Consider the following 20,682-nt stretch of genomic DNA (forward strand, 5'->3'; position numbering starts at 1 on the left):
AACCTCTTTATCCCCCTGACTTCTATCACTCTCCCTATAATTATCAGTTTCAACAACACCGAAGGCTAAGCTAGCTTCTGATTTGTTTCCCAATACATTGTGTGGCTGATCACTTGTTTGGGTTAGCTGGAACTGTTTTATTTCTCTCTGGCTCCTTCTATCCACTTGATTCTGGTATAGATCCCCTCTAAGTTGGTCCCCTTTACACTGGAACATTGTGGTTCTTCGCCCTGGACACAAGATTGTGCCGCTGGCCCTTGAGGTCCTCCACGTCCAAGAGAGAGGCACAACGGCAGTACCTCCCCTCCATCGTATCACTCACTACTCCTAGCGAGCCGTTCTCCGTCGCCGCGGACCGTTGCATGACCGCCGCACGCTTGCGGGTGGTTTGAAGGCTGGTGTTGGAGATGCCCTAATGCTCAAACGTTAACTCAATAAAAAAAATTGTAAAGTTTGATAAAAAAACAAATCTCCTCCAGTGAGCTAGATGTCTCCAACTTCTCTTCTTGGATATTGAGCTAAATAAACAGTTTTTTTATGTACTCCCTCCGTTCCTAAATATTTGTCTTTCTAGATATTTCAACAAGTGACTACATACGAAGTAAAATGAGTGAATTTACACTCTAAAATATGTCTATATACATCCGTATCTGATAGTCCATTTGAAATCTCTAGAAAGACTTATATTTAGGAACGGAGGGAGTAAATGATTTTAAGGTTACTCAAAATCTGTCGATCCAAACAAAATCTGTTGCATCTAAGGTAGTATAATATGAGGTGGCATGAGAGAGACTGATGGGTGGGAGCCCACGCCCACCTGGGTCTCTGGCTTAGGCGGCAGACAGAGAACCACGCCCTTCACTCCACCACCGGCCGGCCATCGCGATTTCCCCATTCCCTCGCCGCCGCCGCCGCCGCCGCCACCCAAGCTGCATCAATCTCCTTCTCCGACGGCGGCGCCGCCATGCTCCGGCTCCGGTGCTGCGGCCTCACCCAGCTCCTGTCGTTTCGCTCCGCCTCCACCATCTCCCAGCTCAGCCGCCGCATCTCCGCGGCCGCCGTCTCCCCGGCCCCTGGCTTCGTCGTGGAGGACTACCTCGTCGCCACCTGCGACCTCACCCGAGCCCAGGCCCTCAAGGCCTCCGCCAAGCTCTCCCACCTCAAATCCCCCACCAATCCCGACGCCGTGCTCGCCTTCCTCGCCGGCCTCGGCCTATCCGGCGCCGACATCGCCTCCATCGTCGCCAAGGACCCGCAGTTGCTCTGCGACAAAAGTGGAGAGAACCCTGGCCTTCTTAGATCGCGCGCCTCGTCTCGCTCTCCCACAACAAATTCCGGTGCAGATCCATCGTCTCCAATCTAGAATACTACCTGCACTTCTTCGGCTCCTTTGAGAACTTCCCCCGGCCTCTTAAGCGCGACCACGGCTCATGCCTTCTCTCGGCCGACCTCGAGAGGGTGGTCAAGCCCAATGTCTCGTTCCTGCGTGAGTGCGGGCTAGGTGATTGCGATATTGCCAAGTTGAGCATCTCTCAGCCATGGATGCTCGCAGCCAACCCAGAGCGCCTCCAGGCAATGGTGTCATGCGCAGAAGGCATAGGTGTGTCCCGTGGCTCTGGAATGTTCAGGCAAGCATTGCAGGCTGTCGCATTCCTCAGTGTGGAGAAGATCACCGACAGAGTAGACTACTTGAAGAGCATGTTCAGGTGGTCGGATGCTGAGGTGGGCATTGATGTTTCTAGGGCTCCAAGGGTGCTTGTGATGTCCAAGGACTTTCTGCGCAGCAAGTCAGAGTTTCTCATCTCCGAGGTGGGATTGGAGCCGGCCTACATTGCTCAAAGGCCGGCAATTCTCACTCTTAGCCTAGATGGCCGTCTTAGGCCCCGACACTACATTATGAAGTTTCTCAAGGATAATGGATTACTGGAGAATGATCGGAGCTACTATGTCGCAGTCGTAGTGAGCGATAACGATTTCATGAAGAAGTACATATGCCCTTACCAGGAAGCTGTGCCGCACCTCGCTCAAGACTATGCTGCTGCTTGCAAAGGGGAAGTGCCGACTATTTTCAGATTCACATGAGCCAGGAATAGGCTATGATGTAACTGTGTGCTGGTTATCTGCCGTCGTATGTCTGTTAGATGCCGGGTTGGTCGTTGCTAAAGTGTGATGAAACGGATAATTTGATTCCTGAATACTGTGCAATGCCATCATCCAACAGAGAAGAAACCATGGATTGCTTATTAAATTTGTTGTCCTCGTTCATGTTTTTAAACACATGTATTGATTGCTGGCACATTCTTCATTGTATTAAAATTTCAGTTTTCAAGTTAGTTGCTGGTGTATTGAGAGATGCAATAAGCCAAGGTAAGGTCTCCTTCATTGTGGGTAATGCATTCCTAATGTTTTATTTTTATTTTTGGAAATCATAGTTGATAATTTGAGGATCACTATGACACCCTTCCCAAATTTAGGTAAATAGTCTTTTTGGAATGGTCAATTCGCCTGGCTTTGGCTTAATCTATTTTTCAGTTATGGTTTGATATAAAAGTCATTTTGGTTTGCTCATATGTAGATTCATAGAGATTCGTTTTTTGCTTTAACTAACGAACTAAAGATAGATTTGTTCATTCAACTATAGTAAGTGTCTGCAAGTGAGTTTGCCTTTAGTTGGATCAGAGGTAATGATTTGAAGCCATCGGTCAGATTGGAAACACCTACTGGGCTGCAGGAGAAATGTACAGGGCTCACATCTGGTTATCTGCTAAAGAGAGATGCACACTTAACTAAACATCAAACTCTCACATGGAGGAGGCTTGGCACCATTTAAGTTTAAGTAAGTAAACTTAGGTGGATATGTTCCTTTTTATGTTGGTAATGTTATTGAGACAATGGAGACGCACTTACTGCCAGTGATGTTATTGTCATTGAGACAAAGAAGCACTGATTTTGTACTGTGTATATTGTGGATTTTCATGCTCTGCACCACAGCCATAAAAACCATGCGTTTATTGTGGATGGCAGCTCAAGTTTTTTAGTTCATTATTGTGTTTTGCTCCTGCGGGTTATTCAGCTAGTTGGCGTCTCTTTCTATAACCGAGCTACCTCTTCTTTAATTTGGCTAAAACTGAGTGCTTAATTTATTATTTTGGTCAGTATGATTGTGAATATAGGCACCGAACTGTTGGTATCATGTACTTCCATACTCTAAATACATGGCCTGAATATCTGCAGAGGCCGCAGGTTCTTAGGTGGTGTTTGGTTCACTGGCTATCCCTCTAGTTTTCTTGTTTGTTTGAAATGCTGCACATAATCTGCTAGGCTATTCGAGCAGATTACTTCCAACAGGCCGCAAAATCTATACTTGAATTAGTTTCCGCCATCTTGGGTGTTCATCTAGAGAAAGATATCATCGAAGTTCAGTTACGAATACTGTCCTTATGATTTCCGCGAGGGAAAATCAAGGATTTGAACTATGCTTGGTCTTAAAACATAAAGAACTCCAGTACATTCTTTAACCTCCAAAGTAACTGCCAAAGCATGCTAGAATTAGTTTAACTTCTAATTGTCAAGAAGATAGGTTGTAGTTTTCATTCTCTGTTTTGACCTAACGACTTTGTTTCCCTTATGAGGTAAAAAGAAAATTAATGAACCTGCAAATATCGGCAAAGTTTTACATAAGATCATTTAACGGGATGCACCTTATCAGGATGCAGATCTAGATCACAAGTAAGCAGTGATGCGCGAGACGGCTCTATCTCTTTTCACAAGTACAGATGGCCATCAAAGATTAGCAAAGCTATACCAAAAATAGGCCACTCTTTCACTGCGAGGATCTTCTTTTAGTCTGTAGCCACCCCTTGCCCACTAATGACATGACCCAGGTATTCTATCTGTGGTTGAGCAAATGAACATTTATTCAACCAAAAATGAAACTCTTGCATGAAAGACCGGATTTGACGCAAGATGAATGGCGTTGGGGTTTTTCAAATGAAACCCGCGATCAGAAAGTCTCCAAAGTAAGCATTTCAAGCTGGCTGTACATAAACCTTTCATACATCATCTTATCTGCAAATTAAGTGTTTGCTATGTAATTTTACCATGTTGTTAATGCTCTACTTATTTTACTTGTCAACGCATGGTTATGGAAAGGCTCTGGGGGTGGGGGTGGGGGTAAGAATTGCTTTTGTTGGAGACGGGCCTTAAAGGTGCGTCATTGTTCAAATGCCAACTGTTTGTTGTTTTCAGTAAGACACAAACCTGTTGAAATTTTTCCAATGATTATTCTTCCTAGCTTCCATTAAGTGTTTGTTGACAATGATAAAAGGATTTTTTTGGCAGTCCATGCAATGAATCTATGTGATGCATCATATACTTGAGTGTTTATATGTTTCATCATGTTTGTCTGACCTATGACGATATTGAAGCCCAACTAGGCACTGATCTTGACTTGCTCTGCCAAGTGTAAACAGTAATATATACTGTTCCGCTTATAAGTATAAACACTGCTCCTCGCATTCCTCGACAGTCATGGGCTTGCGCATGAATCCTTAAACCGATGCACAAACACACAAAAACACAAACATGCATAAAAACACACAAGGAAAACAAAGGATCGTTAATATAGGAAGACTAAGATGAAGAGGTGGGTTTATGTTGTGGCTGTTGGCTCACTCTTTGAGCGGGCCATATATAGGTCGTGAACAAGGAGCCGAGATCTTTGTCACATCTTAGGGCCGGCATGTTCCGGACAACAAGGTACCTGCGACTGAATTAGGGTTCGGGGGGATAAATGATTGAACCAGCAGCTATGAATCGGAGGAGAGGCTAGGTTAGTATTGTTGGGGGAGAGTTGACACTCACTGCGACGTTGGCCAGCCAAGGTGCAACCATACCGCCGTATCAACCATACTGATAGATGATGCTTTCGATGCGAAGACAACACATCAAAATTGGCCGGCCGTAGTAACGGCATCAGATGGCCACCAGTGTGTCACCTGAAAAAAAATGCGGAAGCAGACTTTCGCTCGTTAAATATTTTACTATTTTTTGTGGTTTTATATACTACTCAAGAAAAATATTTTGATAAGTGTATTTTGCTCGTTAAAGATTCTTTACTTTGGGAATTGCGTGAAAGTGTATTGGAGTAGGAGTTTCCATTTTTGTTGGCAGCATGAGATGACGACTGACGAGCGGGGCCACTTTGGGTTGGGTTGAACCAGGGACACCATCGCATCGCGCACTTCATCTTTTCACTCCCATCGCTCTTTCCCCTTAGGCCCCGTTCGGTTCACGGGATTTGCGGCCATTCCAAAGGAAAATTAGCTTGTACAGGTTCTCTTTCCTATTAGCTGTTCGGTTCAAAGGAAGAATACAAAACATTCCAGAGGAAAGTATCCCTAGGCATCCAGATTTCACAGGATTGTGCAAATCCACCCGGAGCACATTTTTGGGCGGAGTCCCGAGGCAAACCGAGGAGTTGCACCTGTGTGGCAGAATAAAGTATTCAAGCAATGAAGTAGTACTCCACAGTAAAATATTGGGATAGCCACTGCTCATGACTCTAGTCGTTCTGTGTTTTTGTGAGCCACCCGAACGCAAGCCCTAGCTCCTTTCCCTTGTTTCATCTTTCCACAGTTCTCCACTGTTCACTCGGTCCAATTCCTATGCAGTTTGTTTTTCCTATGTTTTTTATGCCTGCACACCGAACGAAGCCTTACTATGCTCTGGCTCCGGTGCTGCGGCCTCACCCAGCTCCTGTCGTTTCGCTCCGCCTCCACCATCTCCCAGCTCAGCCGCCTCATCTCCGCCGCCGTCTCCCCGAACCCTAGCTTTGCCGTGGAGGACTACCTTGTCTCCACCTGCGGCCTCACCCGAGCGCAGGCCCTCAAGGCCTCCGCTAAGCTCTCCCACCTCAAGTCCCCTTCCAAGCCTGACGCCGTCCTCGCCTTCCTCGCCGGCCTCGGCCTCTCCGCCGCCGATGTCGCCGCCCTCGTCGCCAGGGACCCGCTGTTCCTCTGTGCCAAAGTGGAGAAAACCCTGGCACCCAATGTCGCGGAGCTCACCGGCCTCGGTCTCTCACTTTCTCAGATCGCGCGCCTCGTCTCGCTCCCCAGTGTCACTTTCCGCTACAGATCCATCGTCTCCACGCTGGAGTACTTCTTGCCCCTCTTCAGGTCCTCCGAGAACCTCCTTCGAGCCCTACCTCGAGCGGGTGGCTCCATTCTCGGGTCCAACCTCGAGCGGGTGGTCAAGCCCAATGTCGCCTTCCTGCGCGAGTGCGGGCTAGGTGCTTGTGATATTGCCAGGCTCTGCATTCCCACGCCATCGCTGCTCAGCATCAGCACAGAACGCATCCGGACAGCAGTGGCGTGCGTCGAAGGTCTTGGTGTACCCCGTGGATCTCGGATGTTCAAGCATGCGCTACAAGTTGTTGCATTCCTCAGCGAGGAGAAAATCACCACCAAAGTGGAGCACTTGAAGAAAACATTCAAGTGGTCGGATGCCGAGGTGGGCATTGCTGTTTCTAAGGCTCCAAAGCTGCTGACGATGTCCATCGAATCGCTGCAGCGCAGGTCCGAGTTCCTCATCTCCGAGGTGGGGTTGGAAATGACATACATTGTTTATCGTCCAGCAATGCTCATGTACAGCTTGGAGGGCAGGCTCAGACCCCGATACTACGTTGTAAAGTTTCTCAAGGAAAATGGATTGCTAAGTCGCAATCGGGATTATTATTCTGCAGTCAAGATAACTGAGAAGGAATTTGTGGAGAAGTTCATATGCCCTCACAAGGATGCTGCACCGCACCTCGCTGATGACTATGGAGCAGCTTGCAGAGGAGAGGTTCCAGCTAGATTCAGTTTCACATGAACCAATACTAATAAGAAAATTGGTATGTTCATTATGTCATTCAGTAGAGAAGAAAGCATTGCACTGCTATGAACTCGTCCTTCCTCGTGTTGCCATATTGCACACATCTTGGAACTAGGAGAGTATGAGATCAGGGCATTCTGCCAATTTCTTTGAAGTATCAATGAGTAGTATTTCTGCACACTCTGTATCTTTGTGTTCTAAAATGGCCATTGCAGTTTTCAATGCAATCCTCCATCTGCCTTTCATGAAAGAATGTTCTTATTTTGGCCATGAAGATGACATGAAGTCTCGAAATTCCTTGGAGTAGTGTTTCTGTTTCTGACTAGTAGTTTGTATCAGCTTTCGTTTATTTATCTCTTGTAGTTTTGGATGGCCTTCTAAGTGATACTTTTCTACGGGAATCTGATCTCGAAACTGAATAGTTGAGTAGTAGGCTAGTTGCATTTTTGTTGGAAGCCTACTTGTATATCACTATGTAAACAGAAATTTCTAATGCCCTAGTATTTGTACTGGAGAAGCAAATTGATGCTTGTATTGCATAGTGCTGAAAAACAGAGGACATACTTAAGTTATGGTAACCTTAAAAAGGGTTATGGCATTACCATGTAAATTTCTGCTATCTCTTTTAGCTAATTTTATTATTCCATAATCGCACTATCTATATTGACCGCGAGGGCACATTTATCCCTTAGCATATTTGTTTAGTGTAGTATAGTGGGTCTTGTGTACCGTCTTTTTTGCAAATTTCTATCTGGAAAGTCAGAGTAGGAAAAAGGAAAAGGACGGATGGGACCATGTAGTCTGGAATCTTGCAGAATTTCAAATATAGGAATTACTATGTACCTCAGTCTACGAACCAACCTGTGAGGATGGTGCACATTTGTTTGTCCCTGATGTGAGGCTGTGGAAGTTGGAAGAAATGTGATCTCTGGTGTGTGCGTGCAGTAAGGCAAAGGAGTGGCCCATGCTATACTGGCCAAGAGATGTGATTTGAAGATCAGCTAGCTGTGTGTCCCTTCTGTGGTGCTTGTTGAAATTATAGAAACAAGATGAATGAAATGCAGGCGAGGGGAACAGGTTGATCAATGAAGCAACTTACCACCAGGTGAGAAGACGTGGAGGTTTCCTCAAGCAAAGAGTGGCTGCGCAACAGGAGCATACTGATTTACTGAATGTGGATGGTGCTTTCTTTCTTCCAGGTGAAATGTGCTGAAAGTGGATATTGATGGTGTTTTTTTCTTCTTCCAGGAAATGCGACAAAACATGGCGGCTATAGCTTTGCTCTATTATACTATTCTGTAGGCCCTGCTGGGTGATGATGCCTTGAAGCTTCAGTGACAAGTATGGCCTGACGGTGGCACGAGTTCTGTTAAGGGAAGCTCCTATTTTTCTCTTTTTTGAATTTTGCAAGTTAAGTAATCCTTTTAGTATTGTACTATTGATGTGAATAAACAAGCATATGGTAGTTTAATCATTTTTTGCATCTTGTTGGATCTTCACTTGGGTGTGAACAGTTTGTATGAATTCTAAACTCTGAATTTGAATCAGAGCTGAGCATTAACTCTGAATCTTTCAGACTCCATGTGCGAACTCTGAATCATATTATAACCTATTCAAGCGTGAAGCTATAGTAAGCACTTAGAAATCTTTCAGGAGCCTAGGTTTAACTCGAACCAGAGCAGAAAGTTAACAGCAATCTTACAACAAAGTTTGTAAACTGTGCGCCCCGCACAGAACAACATATTCTATATTTGGTTGCCAGAAGCTAAAAGGGTAAACTTCTATGTATGATCCACTTCAACCTTTTCCATCATTACAGCAGCATCTGTATGACAAAGAGTTCTTATGTTTTCAGAATATTGGGACTGGGCTTTACTAATTATGATGAGAAATCACTTTCTTATCCTAAATACATCAGTGATTAGAGGATTTTGATTCTCCTGCCGTTTTCATAAATGTCCAATTTAGTCTATTAAAATAGTCATATTTTCATAAAAGTTCACCAAAAGTGAAATGTCATTTTTATTAGTTTCACTGTCAGCGGATAGAACTGTTTTACCTTGAAGTGTAAAGCGTACGTTTAGTATCTAAAAAATGTATTGAAGGCATGTGATGAAATCCAAGTGCAAAGGCTAGCTGATTTGGATCATTCTTATTTTGTGGAATCTATTTGTCCAACATTTATGCATATTTATTTAGAGTAGATAAATAAACTTCACTACTGAACTTACTGCATGAAGGAAATGTGCTGACAGTTACAGCTCCTGAATTAATCCTGAAAAACTCACGCAAGAGGCCATGATGATGAGTAATTGATGCGACGAGGACCAGGAGAAGGAGAAGAGCGGCAACCAACTCGGTAAGGTTATTTACCAACTGGATTTTTACACAAAGAGGAGAGCCTTATAATCAGAGACTTATTCAGGGGATTGGACATGACTATGAATCGACGAGTCTAAATAAACACGGGCTGGGTTTGAACATGGACAGGTATGGTGCCACGTACGGGGATTCAATTCAACTCAATAATCGGAGAGAAGAGCAGCACAAGATAGTCTAAACTACAGCCACATCAAGCGCTCCTAGGTAGGTCCTGAGATGCAGCAGGGAATGTACCTAGCTACAGATCGTCGAAACAACACGGCCAATAAGTGCCGGAGATTGCTTAAAAGGCAGGGAGGTAAGACATGACCACTGGAGGTGTTTGTCTTTTATGGGTGAAACAAGAACATATCGACTGGTTTACCAAATGTTGTAGGAGAAGATGCGCTGAGACGGGATGTAGAAGATTCATGGTGCTTTCTTCTTGATCCAGGAGATCGCGAAGCATGGCAGATGGGGCTTTGCTATGCCCGCTGCCCTGAAGCGGCTTAAGCGACAAGTATGACCTGATGTGACTGAAGCATAATTTTGTTCAGAGAAGAACTCCTTCTTGTATATTGTGCCGCATTGCCCCATACCGGAGTCACCTTAGCTGAGTGAGGCGGCCTGAACAAACAACAAGTTGAGCAAACAATCAATTCGACGTGGTATGAATTTTCTACTCTGATTCTGAATATAAACCAGAGCCGAAAGGTTAGCTCTTAGACTCTGAAATTTTCAGACTTGATGGTTGAGATCTGAAACTTATTACACCCAAGGCAATTGTGATTGATGCTATATAGGAGTACTATCTTAGAGTTCTCAAGATGTCGTGTCGTTGCCACGCTATGCAAAAGCTCTCCTACTCCCACAACCTCTCTCTGTCCGTCACCGCCGCCGATCTGGCCGTTGTCCTAGGCTATCACTCTCTTCCTTTTCCGTGTGTTGGTGCACCATGACCTTTGACCCCTCTCAACCTATATATATCCGTCAGTGGCACCGCTATGGCAACATTGCTAGCAAGCTCTGCCACGCAATGCAACACTAACCTCTCTCTCAATCACCATCTCCTTCAACGAAGTTGTTTCCGCCGTCGTGAGCTCCACCTAAGATGATGCCATTTTTCATCCGAATCTCCCCCCTCTGCATTGTTGGCAAGCTACGGGACGCCTTACCGCAGGGGAGGGGAAAGAAACAAGACGGACGGATGGAGTTAAAGCGATGCGTTCTAGGATTCATGGATATGTTGAATGTTAGTTTATTGTAGCGTATTATTGAGGATATCTTGCAATCACCTAAAAGACAGTCAACTATTCGTTTGAAGGTGTGACACATTTTGTTGAACTCAAATGAGAATTACATCGGGAACCAGGTCACATAATTTAGGGATACATAGTTTTTTTTTTGAGGGAATTTAGGGATACATAGTTGGAATCATAAGAATTTGTAACTAAAGTGTGTGCCTCCCTTGCTGCAATGCAAAAGGGATCGCTCACATTATAGATAGAAATGGCAGCATGAGACTGACGGTCGGGACCCACTTGGGGTGGCTGGGTGGACTGGAGACAGGAATCATCGTCCACTCGTTGTTCCCCGCCACCAACCAGAAGCAGAAGCAGAAGCAGAGCAGCCATCCGCTTTCCCCGCCGCCGCCGCCGCTGCCCCCGCCAATCTCCTTCTCCGCGGGCGGCGCCGCCATGCTCCGGCTCAGGTGCTGCCTCCTCACCCAGATCCTCTCGTCTCCCTCCGCCTCCCCCATCTCCCACCTGAGCCGCCTCATCTCCGCCGCCGCGCCCGCCGTCTCCCAGAACCCTAACTTCGCCGTGGAGGACTACCTCGTCGTCACATGCGGCCTCACCCCAGCGCAGGCCCGCAAGGCCTCCCCCAGGATCTCCCACCTCAAATCCCCCACCAATCCCGACGCCGTCCTCGCCTTCCTCGCCGGCCTCGGCCTCTCCGCCGCCGACATCGCCGCCCTCGTCGCCAAGGACCCGCTGTTCCTCTGTGCCAAAGTGGAGAAAACCCTATCCCCCGTCGTCGCTGGGCTCACCGGCCTCGGCCTCTCGCGGTCTCAAATCGCGCGCCTCGTCTCTCTCCCCGGTGTCACTTTCCGCTGTAAATCCATCATCGCCGGGCTGCACTACTGCTTGCCCCTCTTCGGCTCCTCCGACAACCTCCTCCGAGCCCTCAAGGGTGGCTCCGTTCTCGGGTCCGACCTCGAGCGGGTGGTCAAGCCCAATGTCACCTTCCTGCGCGAGTGCGGGCTAGGTGCTTGTGATATTGCCAGGCTCTGCATACCTACGCCATCGCTGCTCAGCATCAGCCCGGAACGCATCCGGACAGCAGTGGCGTGCGTCGAAGGTCTTCTTGGTGTACCCCGTGGATCTCCGATGTTCAAGCATGCGTTACAAGCTGTTGCATTCCTCAGCGAGGAGAAAATCACCACCAAAGTGGAGCACTTGAAGAAAACCTTCAAGTGGTCGGATGCTGAGGTGGGCATTGCTGTTTCTAAGGCTCCAACAGTGCTACATAGGACTAAGGAATCGCTGCAGCGCAGGTCTGAGTTCCTCATCTCCGAGGTGGGGTTGGAACCGGCATATATTGCTTGTCGTCCGGTAATACTCATGTACAGCTTGGAGGGCCGGCTCAGACCCCGATACTACGTCATCAGATTTCTCAAGGAAAATGGATTGCTAGATCACGACCGGGACTACTATGCTGCAGTCATGATCAGCGAGAAGGTATTCGTCGAGAAGTTCATATGCCCTCATAAGGATGCTGCACCGCATCTCGCTGAAGATTATGCAACAGCTTGCAGAGCGGAGGTTCCAGCTAGATTCAGTTTTACATGAACCAAGACTAATAAGAAAATTGGTATGTTCATTATGTCATTCGGTAGAGAAGAAAGCTTTGCACTGCTATGAACTTATCCTTCCTCATGTTGTCATATTGCACACATCTTGGAACTAGGAGAGTATGAGATCAGGGCATTCTGCAAATGCTTTGAAGTATCAATGAGTAGTATTTCTGCACATTCTCTGTTTGTATGTTCTGAAATGGCCATTTCAGTTTTGAATGCAACCCTCTATCTATCTTTCCATGAAAGAATGTTCTCATTTTGGCCATGAAGATGATATGAAGTCTCAACCTTTCCTTTGCATGAAATTTTTGGACCCCTTTTTCTGTGGGAAACAATTTTGAGTCTGTTGGTGGCTAGTTGGCTACAGTTTGCTGATCACTGCCAATGATGCAGTTTTGATCTAGTTTGTTGGTTACTTGCTCTAGTTCATCTAAGCTAAATACCTTCTTCCTTCGTGCAGTAATTTTGTTTATGAGATATTAACTATTGTTGAAGACGGCCATTATTTACTAGTAGTTTGTATCAGTTTATTTATTTATTTGTCTCGTGTATGGCCAATTCTTTTCTTGGGCCATCTGATCTCCAAACTGGCTAGTTGAGTAGTAGGATAGTAGCATTTCTGTTGATTGCCAATTTGTATACACTACGTAACAGATATTTCATGTGCCCTGGTATTCGTACCAGAGAAGCAAACCGATGCTTGTATGGTATGGTGCCGAAAAGCAGAGGGCAAAGGAGATGGTCGATGCTAATACCTGCGAAGAGATGTGATTTAAAGATCAACTGTGTGTCCCTTCTCTGGTACTTGTTGAAATTGTAGACAAGATTAATGAAATCTAGGCGAGGGGAACGGGTCGAATGATGAAGTGACTTACCACCAGGTGAGAAGATGTTGAAAAGGGCTGGGCAATAGAAGCATGCTGATTTACTGAATGTGGATGGTGCTTTCTTTCTTCCAGGTGAAGATGTGCTGAAACCGGATGTAGATGGTGCTTTTTTTCTTCTTCCAGGAAACGAGACGAAACATGGCGGCAATGGCTTGGCTGTACTATACATTATTCTGAAGGTTCTGTTAGTTTTTGACACCCTGAAGCTTCAGCAACAAGTATGGCCTGACAATGCATGAGTTTTATTCAGGAAGCTCCTACTTTTCTCTTTTTTGCATCTTGCAAGTTAAGTAATCCTTCTAGTATTGTACTATAGCTTTGAATAAACTAGCAGCATCTGGTGCTTTAATCAATTTTCTACATTTTGGTGCATCTTCACTTGGATGTAAACAATCTGAACGAGTCACGCATGCATGTAAAAAGTAGGCGGTATGTAAATTTTGTACTCTGAAGTCTGAACCCTGAATTCGAACCAGAGCTGAACGTTAGCCATGAATCTTTCAAACTTCATGTGTGAACTCTGAAACTTATTATACCCAATTCAAGTGTGAAGCTATAGTAAGCATTTAGAAATCTTTCAGGAGCCAGGTTAACTCGAATCTGAGCAGTAAGTTACCAGCAGCTAATAGGCTAAACTTTTATTTACAATTTCACTCCAGTCTCTTCAGAGCCACAACTATTATACTCAGATGAAGAGTATTAACATTTTCCATTATCATAGCAGCATATGTATGACGAGAGGTCTTATGTTTTCAAAACGTTGGGACTGGGCTTAACTAATTATGATGAAAAATCACTTTCTTTTCTTAAATACATCAGTGATTAGAGGATTTTGATTCTCCTGTCGTTTTCATAAATGTCCAATTTAGCCTATTAAAATAGGCATATTTTCATATAGGTTCACCAAAAGGGAAGTGTCATTTTTACATTGTCAGCAGATAAAACTGTTTTACATTGAATTCTAAAGCGTGCATTTAGTATCTAATGTATTGAAGGCACGGTGATGAAATCCAAGTGCAAATGCTAGTTGATTAGCATCATTCTTATTTCTGCAATTTATTTCTCCAACATTTATGCATATCCATTTCGAGTAGATAAATAAACTTCACTAGTGAACTTACCGCCTGAAGGCAATGTGCTGAAAATTGATAATGAAATACAGCTCCTGAATTAATCCCGAAAATTATAACAATTATCTCTATGGAGCAGAGACGGAAAGACCACCGCGGACGTGAGGATGACCAGGAGAGCGGCACCAACTGGAGGATGATGTAGTACTGCTTCTGTTTCCAGATCAAACTCAACAAGGTTGTATACCAACTGAACTTTTACACGAAGAGGAGAGCCTAATGATGAGATATTCAGGGGATTGAACAGGACTATAAATCGATGAGTCTAAATAAACAGTGGCTGGGTTTGAACATGGACAGGTATGGTGCCACGTATGGGGATTCAGCACAAGATAGTCCAAACTACAACCACATCAAAGTGCTCTTTCTTTCTTCTGGTCATTGCTAGCTCCTGATGAAACTGATGCTTTCCATTCCTTGATGGCACGGTTTTGAAATTTTCCATCCTCATGTGATGTTGACACCACATGTTGGAATAGAGATATTACGAGATCAGGCAAATCTAAAAATGCTATTTAGTAGGTGGTTCCTTGCAAGAATTTCAGTATTTTTCACTAGGCGCATTGTGAAGTTATCATTTCTCAGCTGTCCCAGCAAATGAGAAAAGTGGTATAGCTTTCCTCATCAATATCTAGAAATCAATAGACAATCGTTTCCTGTCTAGTAGATAATTAGAGGCACCGGCTGGGGACTCTTCACTCTGAAGGAGGGTCAGCAAAGTTTGAGCTGAAAAGGCGGGTTTGAGCGTGTGTATGTGTGTGTGGACTTTTACTGTAGGGCATGTAGACTGTTTGCCAGCTCTATATAAGTTTTGAATTGACCTCGGCTGATTGTTGTTTCAGAAATCTCTTCCTAGTTGGGAAAGGAAGATGGCGACTGTTGGTGTTGCTGGGACACTTTGGGGGATCCAGAAGGCTAGAAAATATGGCATGTTTCGAGCTGCGATCCCAGCTCACTTGCCTCTCATGTTTGCTACGTACTGGATTGGCAATCGCTGGAGCTTGGTACAAGCGAGGCGACGGAGGGAAAAAGGGAGGGACCGCAACAGGGCTTAATTTTGCTTGCAGAATGAACAATTTTGCTTCCAGAATTGCAGAATAGGCTTAATTGCAGAATTCTGGAAGCAAGGCAATTCAGGTTACTTTGAATCTCGGAATCTTCCTCCCTGACTTGCACCCAAGTGAACAAGCTATCTATAGTAAGTGAAAGTTTGTTTCTGAATCTATCAGGCCTTAATAATTGTTCAAGTCTGATTTTTATGTTCTCGTGAAAATTCTAATGTCAGCTGCAATTTTTGACAAGCAAATTTCATCAGTATTGCTGTACTGGTACTGTTCTTTCTCTATAGAAATGTGGACAATGTTATTTACTAATTCAACTTTGCAAAACAGAAACAAAAAAGAGACCATAATGGTCAACGCGACAGTGGATTCAAAATGACACCGTCAATTTGACGTGTCTACATAATATGGGGTTGGACTTGTACGTAGTGCCATGTACAGCAGGGAATGAGTCAGTTCAACTGCATATTCAGAGAGAGATAGAGAGCAGCTAGCACAATATGGTGAAGACTGCTACGGCCACATCAAGCACCGTTTCCTACGCATTTTGCGCAACTTGAGGAAAGAAAACTGTTACAATCGTGTTTGTACTATTTCACTCGATGAGCGGGTTTATAGATCTTGATTGCATGATGTGGGTGCGGTCAGAACAATTTCAATGTGGTTACATCGCTTGTAATCCTTGGTCGGATCGGTACTCATTCTCTGTTGGATACAACATATATTATCAGGGCATCGTATTTTTCTATCTAAATCATAAAGAAATAGAATTGAAAAAAAATCTCAAATATATTTTACAACAACAACAACAAACTTGTATTTGAGGGGATGAAATGTACGATGAAAGTGCCTTTCTCAGCTTGAGCTCATATGAGTTCGAGTGAACAGTAAAATCTGAAAATGTCTCACTTTTTCCTTTATTTTAATTCTGTATTTCTGAATGGTTTTTTTCCTTTATTTTAATTCTGTATTTCTGAATGGTGTACTGGCTGATACTTCCAGTCCCAGGGACAACTGATCTAAAAACTGAATGATGCGGTACTGCAATTTCTGCATAGAGCCTACCATAAGTACAGTCTTGTTTTTTGAGAATTTTGTGGCTTTGTGTTGATCATTATTGTTTATTAGAACACAGGAGAAAGAGCTGGGTGTCCTTTTAAACTTTTTTACATGTGTGTATAAGTAGCATCTGGGTGCCATTGTACAGATAGTCCACCTCCGCCCTCGTTCGTGGTTTGAAGGTGCAAACAAATTAACCATCTCATCATTTTTCGGTTTTAAGAATAAGAGATGTATTATCCGTCTATTCTTGTGTAAGAAAGGAATGCTAAAGACTACGACGTGGAAAGTGTTGTTGTTATACTGTATGTACTTGTTCCATGCTATGTTATATTATTATTCTTTGGAGATGATTCAGTTCTTTTGCTTCTCGTAAAACGCATAAAAGAACTAATTGTCCCCTTGTGAGTTAACTATTTGTGTTCAGCAGTTTGTGTTCTTGTTGATCCTGGTTGATGTGATTTCATACAAATTTTGTGTCTGCTCTTCGTATAAAGTGCTCTTGTTACTATTTGTACTTGTGCCCATACCATGGTATATTAATTCTTGGAGCCGATTCATTTCCGCTCTTGAAACACATGAACTAAAAGAGCTCATTGCCCCCTTCTGAGTTGATACTGTTTCTAGTCAGTAATTTTGCCGCTTCATAAATATCTGTAAATATTTTGTTATCTTTTGAATTTCAGTGCATGTAAAAGTTGTTTTGACTTTCTGGATTGTTGGTTGCAAGCACCGGAGATACGTAAAGCTGTAGGTGTGTACCAACTTTAAAGGTTGAGACCCCAGGCAAGGGCAGCGCTGGGAGATGCATGGCTGATGATAGGGGCCAGCTGGAAGAGGTTAAGTGTATTAGTCCACCTCTTTTTTTTCTGATGTTGTCAACTCCCTTCATGATGGAACAATGCTTTAGCCTGGTGCTGCGGAAATTTCGCGGCTCGGCTGAGGTAGCCAGGGACCTTGCCGATCATTCCCTGTTATGACTTATGAGTCTGGGAGAATATGCTATTTAATATATTTATTTTTGAGATCGGGGGATGTGCAATTCACATGTCCTGCTCCTGCATGATACGCAGCCTTGGCTAGAGTATCTGCAATCTTATTTTGTTCTCTTGGAACAGAGGCCTGAAGCTTATTGAAAAGTTAGTTGATCAGTAGCATGGTAACTGGTTGCAGAGTCCAGTAAGGAGCACTAGTGTTGACAGCTTGTGCATGTGCATACAAGGGAGGGAGGAATTGCCTGGACATGAGCAATATAATAATAGGAGTTGGCCCCTGAAGAAAATATCGACGTGCTCCACATTTAGCGGAAGAGTAGAGAGAGGGAGCTATGTATTTGGTATTGCTATTAGTAGTAGTGTCGAGTTTGTGATCCAAGCCGTTGTCTGTGTAGCATTTATTTGTCATAGAGGTAGCATTTATTTGTGTTTCTATTACTCCCTCTGTAAAGAAATATAAGAGCGTTTAGATCACTACTTTAGAGCCTGTTCGGTTCCTCTCCACTCCCTCGACAGCACTCACGGAGCGGCTCAAACCGAGCTCCACAGCTCCACGGAGTGGAGCGGAGTGGAGAGATTCCGAACAGGGACTTAATGATCTAAAAGCTCTTATATTTCTTTACAGAGGAAGTATTTGTAAAGTTTGTGATCATCATGGGAACATCTGTGTTCATTCTGTGAGCTGTTTTTGCCTGCAAATACGATTTCCATACGTGGTAGAGAGGAGGTACAAGACATTTGTCTGAGAGCATTTCCTGTTTTCTGGAGGAAAAATAAACATGGCTTAGTTATTGATCCCTGAACTAAGTTTTACAAGATAAGATTTTAAGTTTCGTTCGCAATTTCTTCAGCTGACAAAGACACAATGAAGATTTTGAACAAGTTTTAAATAGAACGCACATGAAGAATTTGTGAATAGATTGGGTTGAGTATAACATAGAGGGAAAAGGGTCCGATCACATTCAGTTAGCAAAAAATGCAACTTGAAGAAATAGCCATAAGTGAATGCTGTATAGGACATAAACTCATATAAATATATATAGCCAATGAAGAAAAACGACGGAAACAGTGAAGATTTTGCAAAGTTGAAGAATTTGAAAAACTGAAGAATTTCAAAACTGAGGAATTTCAAAAATAAAGATTTTCAACTTTGGTGGTGGCGTGACCCACCATATAAGAATGATGATTTCAGACACCGCGTACAATTGTCGTAGGGTTCTGAGAATCAAATTCTTCATTAATTTCTTCACACTTAGAATGTTATTCTTCATTGATTGAAGAAAAACGTTTCTTCATGTGTTGCACATCTAAGTCATCAATCTTGCATAAGTGTTAGGATGAGTGTCCTTTTTCAAAGAACATTTGAAGACCCTAAGATATTTAGCTCACACCGCAACTTGCTAAATCTTTTCTCATCCAAAGGCTTTGTGAAGATATCGGCTAGCTGTTCTTCAGTCTTCACATGATCAATAAAAATGTCGCCCTTCAACACATGATCGCGAAGAAAATGATGACGAATCTGAATGTGCTTTGTCTTCGAGTGCTGAACTGGGTTGTGGGCAATCTTGATGGCACTCTCATTGTCACAGTAGAGAGACACATTCTTCACGTTGATGCCGTAGTCCTTGAGAGTTTGCTTCATCCACAGCAATTGAGCACAGCAAGAACCAGCAGCAATGTACTCAGCTTCCGCAGTAGACAGTGATACGCAGTTCTGTTTCTTCGAGGACCAACAGACCAAATATCGTCCGAGGAAATGACAAGTACCAGATGTTGACTTGCGGTCCACACGATCACCAGCATAGTCAGAGTCAGAATATCCAATGAGATCAAAAGTAGAGCCCTTGGGGTACCATAGTCCTAGTGTTGGTGTGTGAGCTAGATATCGAAGAATATGCTTCACAGCCTTATGGTGTGATTTCTTCGGTGTAGCTTGAAATCGGACACACATGCAAACACTAAGCATTATATCTGGCCTAGATGCACATAAGTACAATAAAGAACCAATCATGGAGCGGTATACCTTGTGATCGAAGTCAATACCATTTTCATCAGTGCATAGATGGCCATTTGTGGGCATAGGAATTTTGACTCCTTTGCAATCTTGCATGCCGAATTTTCTCAGAACATCCTTGAGGTATTTCTCCCGAGATATGAATATGCCATTGTGTTGTTGACGAATTTGAAGACCTAAGAAGAATTTCAACTCTCCCATCATAGACATTTGATATTCTTCACTCATCATATAGGCAAATTCATCACTATAACGTTGGTCAGTACAGCCAAAGATAATATCATCAACATATATTTGGCACACAAACAGTTCACCGTCATAAGATTTAGTAAAGAGAGTAGGGTCGAGTGAACCGGGTGTGAAGCCATTCTTCACGAAGAATTCCTTCAAAGTAGCATACCACGCCCGAGGGGCCTGCTTGAGGCCATAGAGGGCCTTGTTGAGTCTGAAGACTTTGTCAGAATTCTTTGGATCTTCAAAACCTGGGGGTTGAGCAACATATACTTCTTCCTCAAGCTTACCATTGAGGAATGCACTTTTCACATCCATTTGATATAAAGTGATATTATGATGGTTAGCATAAGCAAGTAATATGCGAATAGCCTCAAGTCTAGCAACAGGTGCAAAAGTTCCATCGAAATCAAGTCCTTCAACCTGTGTGTAGCCTTGAGCTACAAGTCGTGCCTTATTCCTCACCACAAGGCCATTTTCATCTTGCTTGTTGCGGTAGATACACTTTGTGCCAATGATATTATGCTTGCGAGCATCTGGATGTTTGACCAGTTCCCAGACATTGTTGAGCTCGAACTGATGTAATTCTTCTTGCATGGCCTGAATCCACTCAGGCTCTAGAAATGCTTCATCTACCTTAGTGGGCTCTATGATGGAGACAAAAGCATAGTGCCCACAAAAGTTAGATAAATGTGAAGCTTTTAAGTGAGTGAGAGGACCTGGTGCTTCAATGTCATCGATGATCTTTTCAACTTGCACTTCTTTTGCAACGCGAGGATGAGCTGGTTGTCGTCGAGGAACTTGATCAGCATTTTCTTCAGCACCATTTTCTTCAGCATTTTCCTCAGGTGCATTAGCTCGACGATCTTCGCGTTCTGGAATGAATTCTTTAATAGATTCTTCGGTAGGAATGACATCCTCAGTAGCCTTGAACTTGATAAAATCCTCAGGTGCTGGTTCATCTATCACAGAAGGTATGTGCTCTCTTTGCGAGCCATTAGTTTCATCGAACCGCACATCTACAGTTTCAACAACCTTGTGAAGAGCATTGTTGAAGACTCTGTAGGTGTGCGAGTCCTTTCCGTAACCAAGCATAAAACCTTCATGTGCTTTCGGTGCGAATTTAGCATTGTGATGAGGATCCCTAATCCAACATTTAGCATCGAAGACTGTGAAATAACTCACATTGGGTTTCTTGTCAGTGAGGAGTT

General features: G+C 43.8%; 2 protein-coding genes and 1 pseudogene across 5 annotated transcripts; all 3 read left to right on the forward strand.

Annotated features, from left to right (window-relative positions):
- Window positions 1–811: 811 nt before the first annotated feature.
- On the forward strand, window positions 812–2,333 carry LOC119362392 (annotated as a pseudogene).
- Window positions 2,334–5,284: 2,951 nt separating this feature from the next.
- LOC119362393 (transcription termination factor MTERF15, mitochondrial-like) lies at window positions 5,285–7,056 on the forward strand. Its single transcript, XM_037627599.1, has one exon. The coding sequence runs from the start codon at window positions 5,722–5,724 to the stop codon at window positions 6,868–6,870; it is 1,149 nt and encodes a 382-aa protein (XP_037483496.1). The 5' UTR covers window positions 5,285–5,721; the 3' UTR covers window positions 6,871–7,056.
- Window positions 7,057–10,736: 3,680 nt separating this feature from the next.
- Window positions 10,737–15,873, forward strand: LOC119362395. 4 transcript variants are annotated; one of them, XM_037627602.1, is made up of 6 exons: window positions 10,737–12,108; window positions 12,779–12,975; window positions 13,054–13,199; window positions 14,191–14,411; window positions 14,954–15,309; window positions 15,503–15,873. In XM_037627602.1, the coding sequence occupies exon 1, from the start codon at window positions 10,752–10,754 to the stop codon at window positions 12,084–12,086; it is 1,335 nt and encodes a 444-aa protein (XP_037483499.1). In that variant the 5' UTR covers window positions 10,737–10,751; the 3' UTR covers window positions 12,087–12,108; window positions 12,779–12,975; window positions 13,054–13,199; window positions 14,191–14,411; window positions 14,954–15,309; window positions 15,503–15,873. The 4 variants fall into 4 exon arrangements, with proteins under 4 accessions (XP_037483499.1, XP_037483498.1, XP_037483500.1 ...); XM_037627601.1 differs by lacking the exon at window positions 15,503–15,873 and having other exon boundaries at window positions 12,749–12,975; window positions 14,954–15,484; XM_037627603.1 differs by lacking the exon at window positions 15,503–15,873 and having other exon boundaries at window positions 13,054–13,266; window positions 14,954–15,484.
- Window positions 15,874–20,682: the final 4,809 nt, after the last annotated feature.

The sequence above is a fragment of the Triticum dicoccoides genome, chromosome 2B, assembly GCF_002162155.2.
Source record: "Triticum dicoccoides isolate Atlit2015 ecotype Zavitan chromosome 2B, WEW_v2.0, whole genome shotgun sequence".
Lineage (NCBI taxonomy): Eukaryota > Viridiplantae > Streptophyta > Magnoliopsida > Poales > Poaceae > Triticum > Triticum dicoccoides.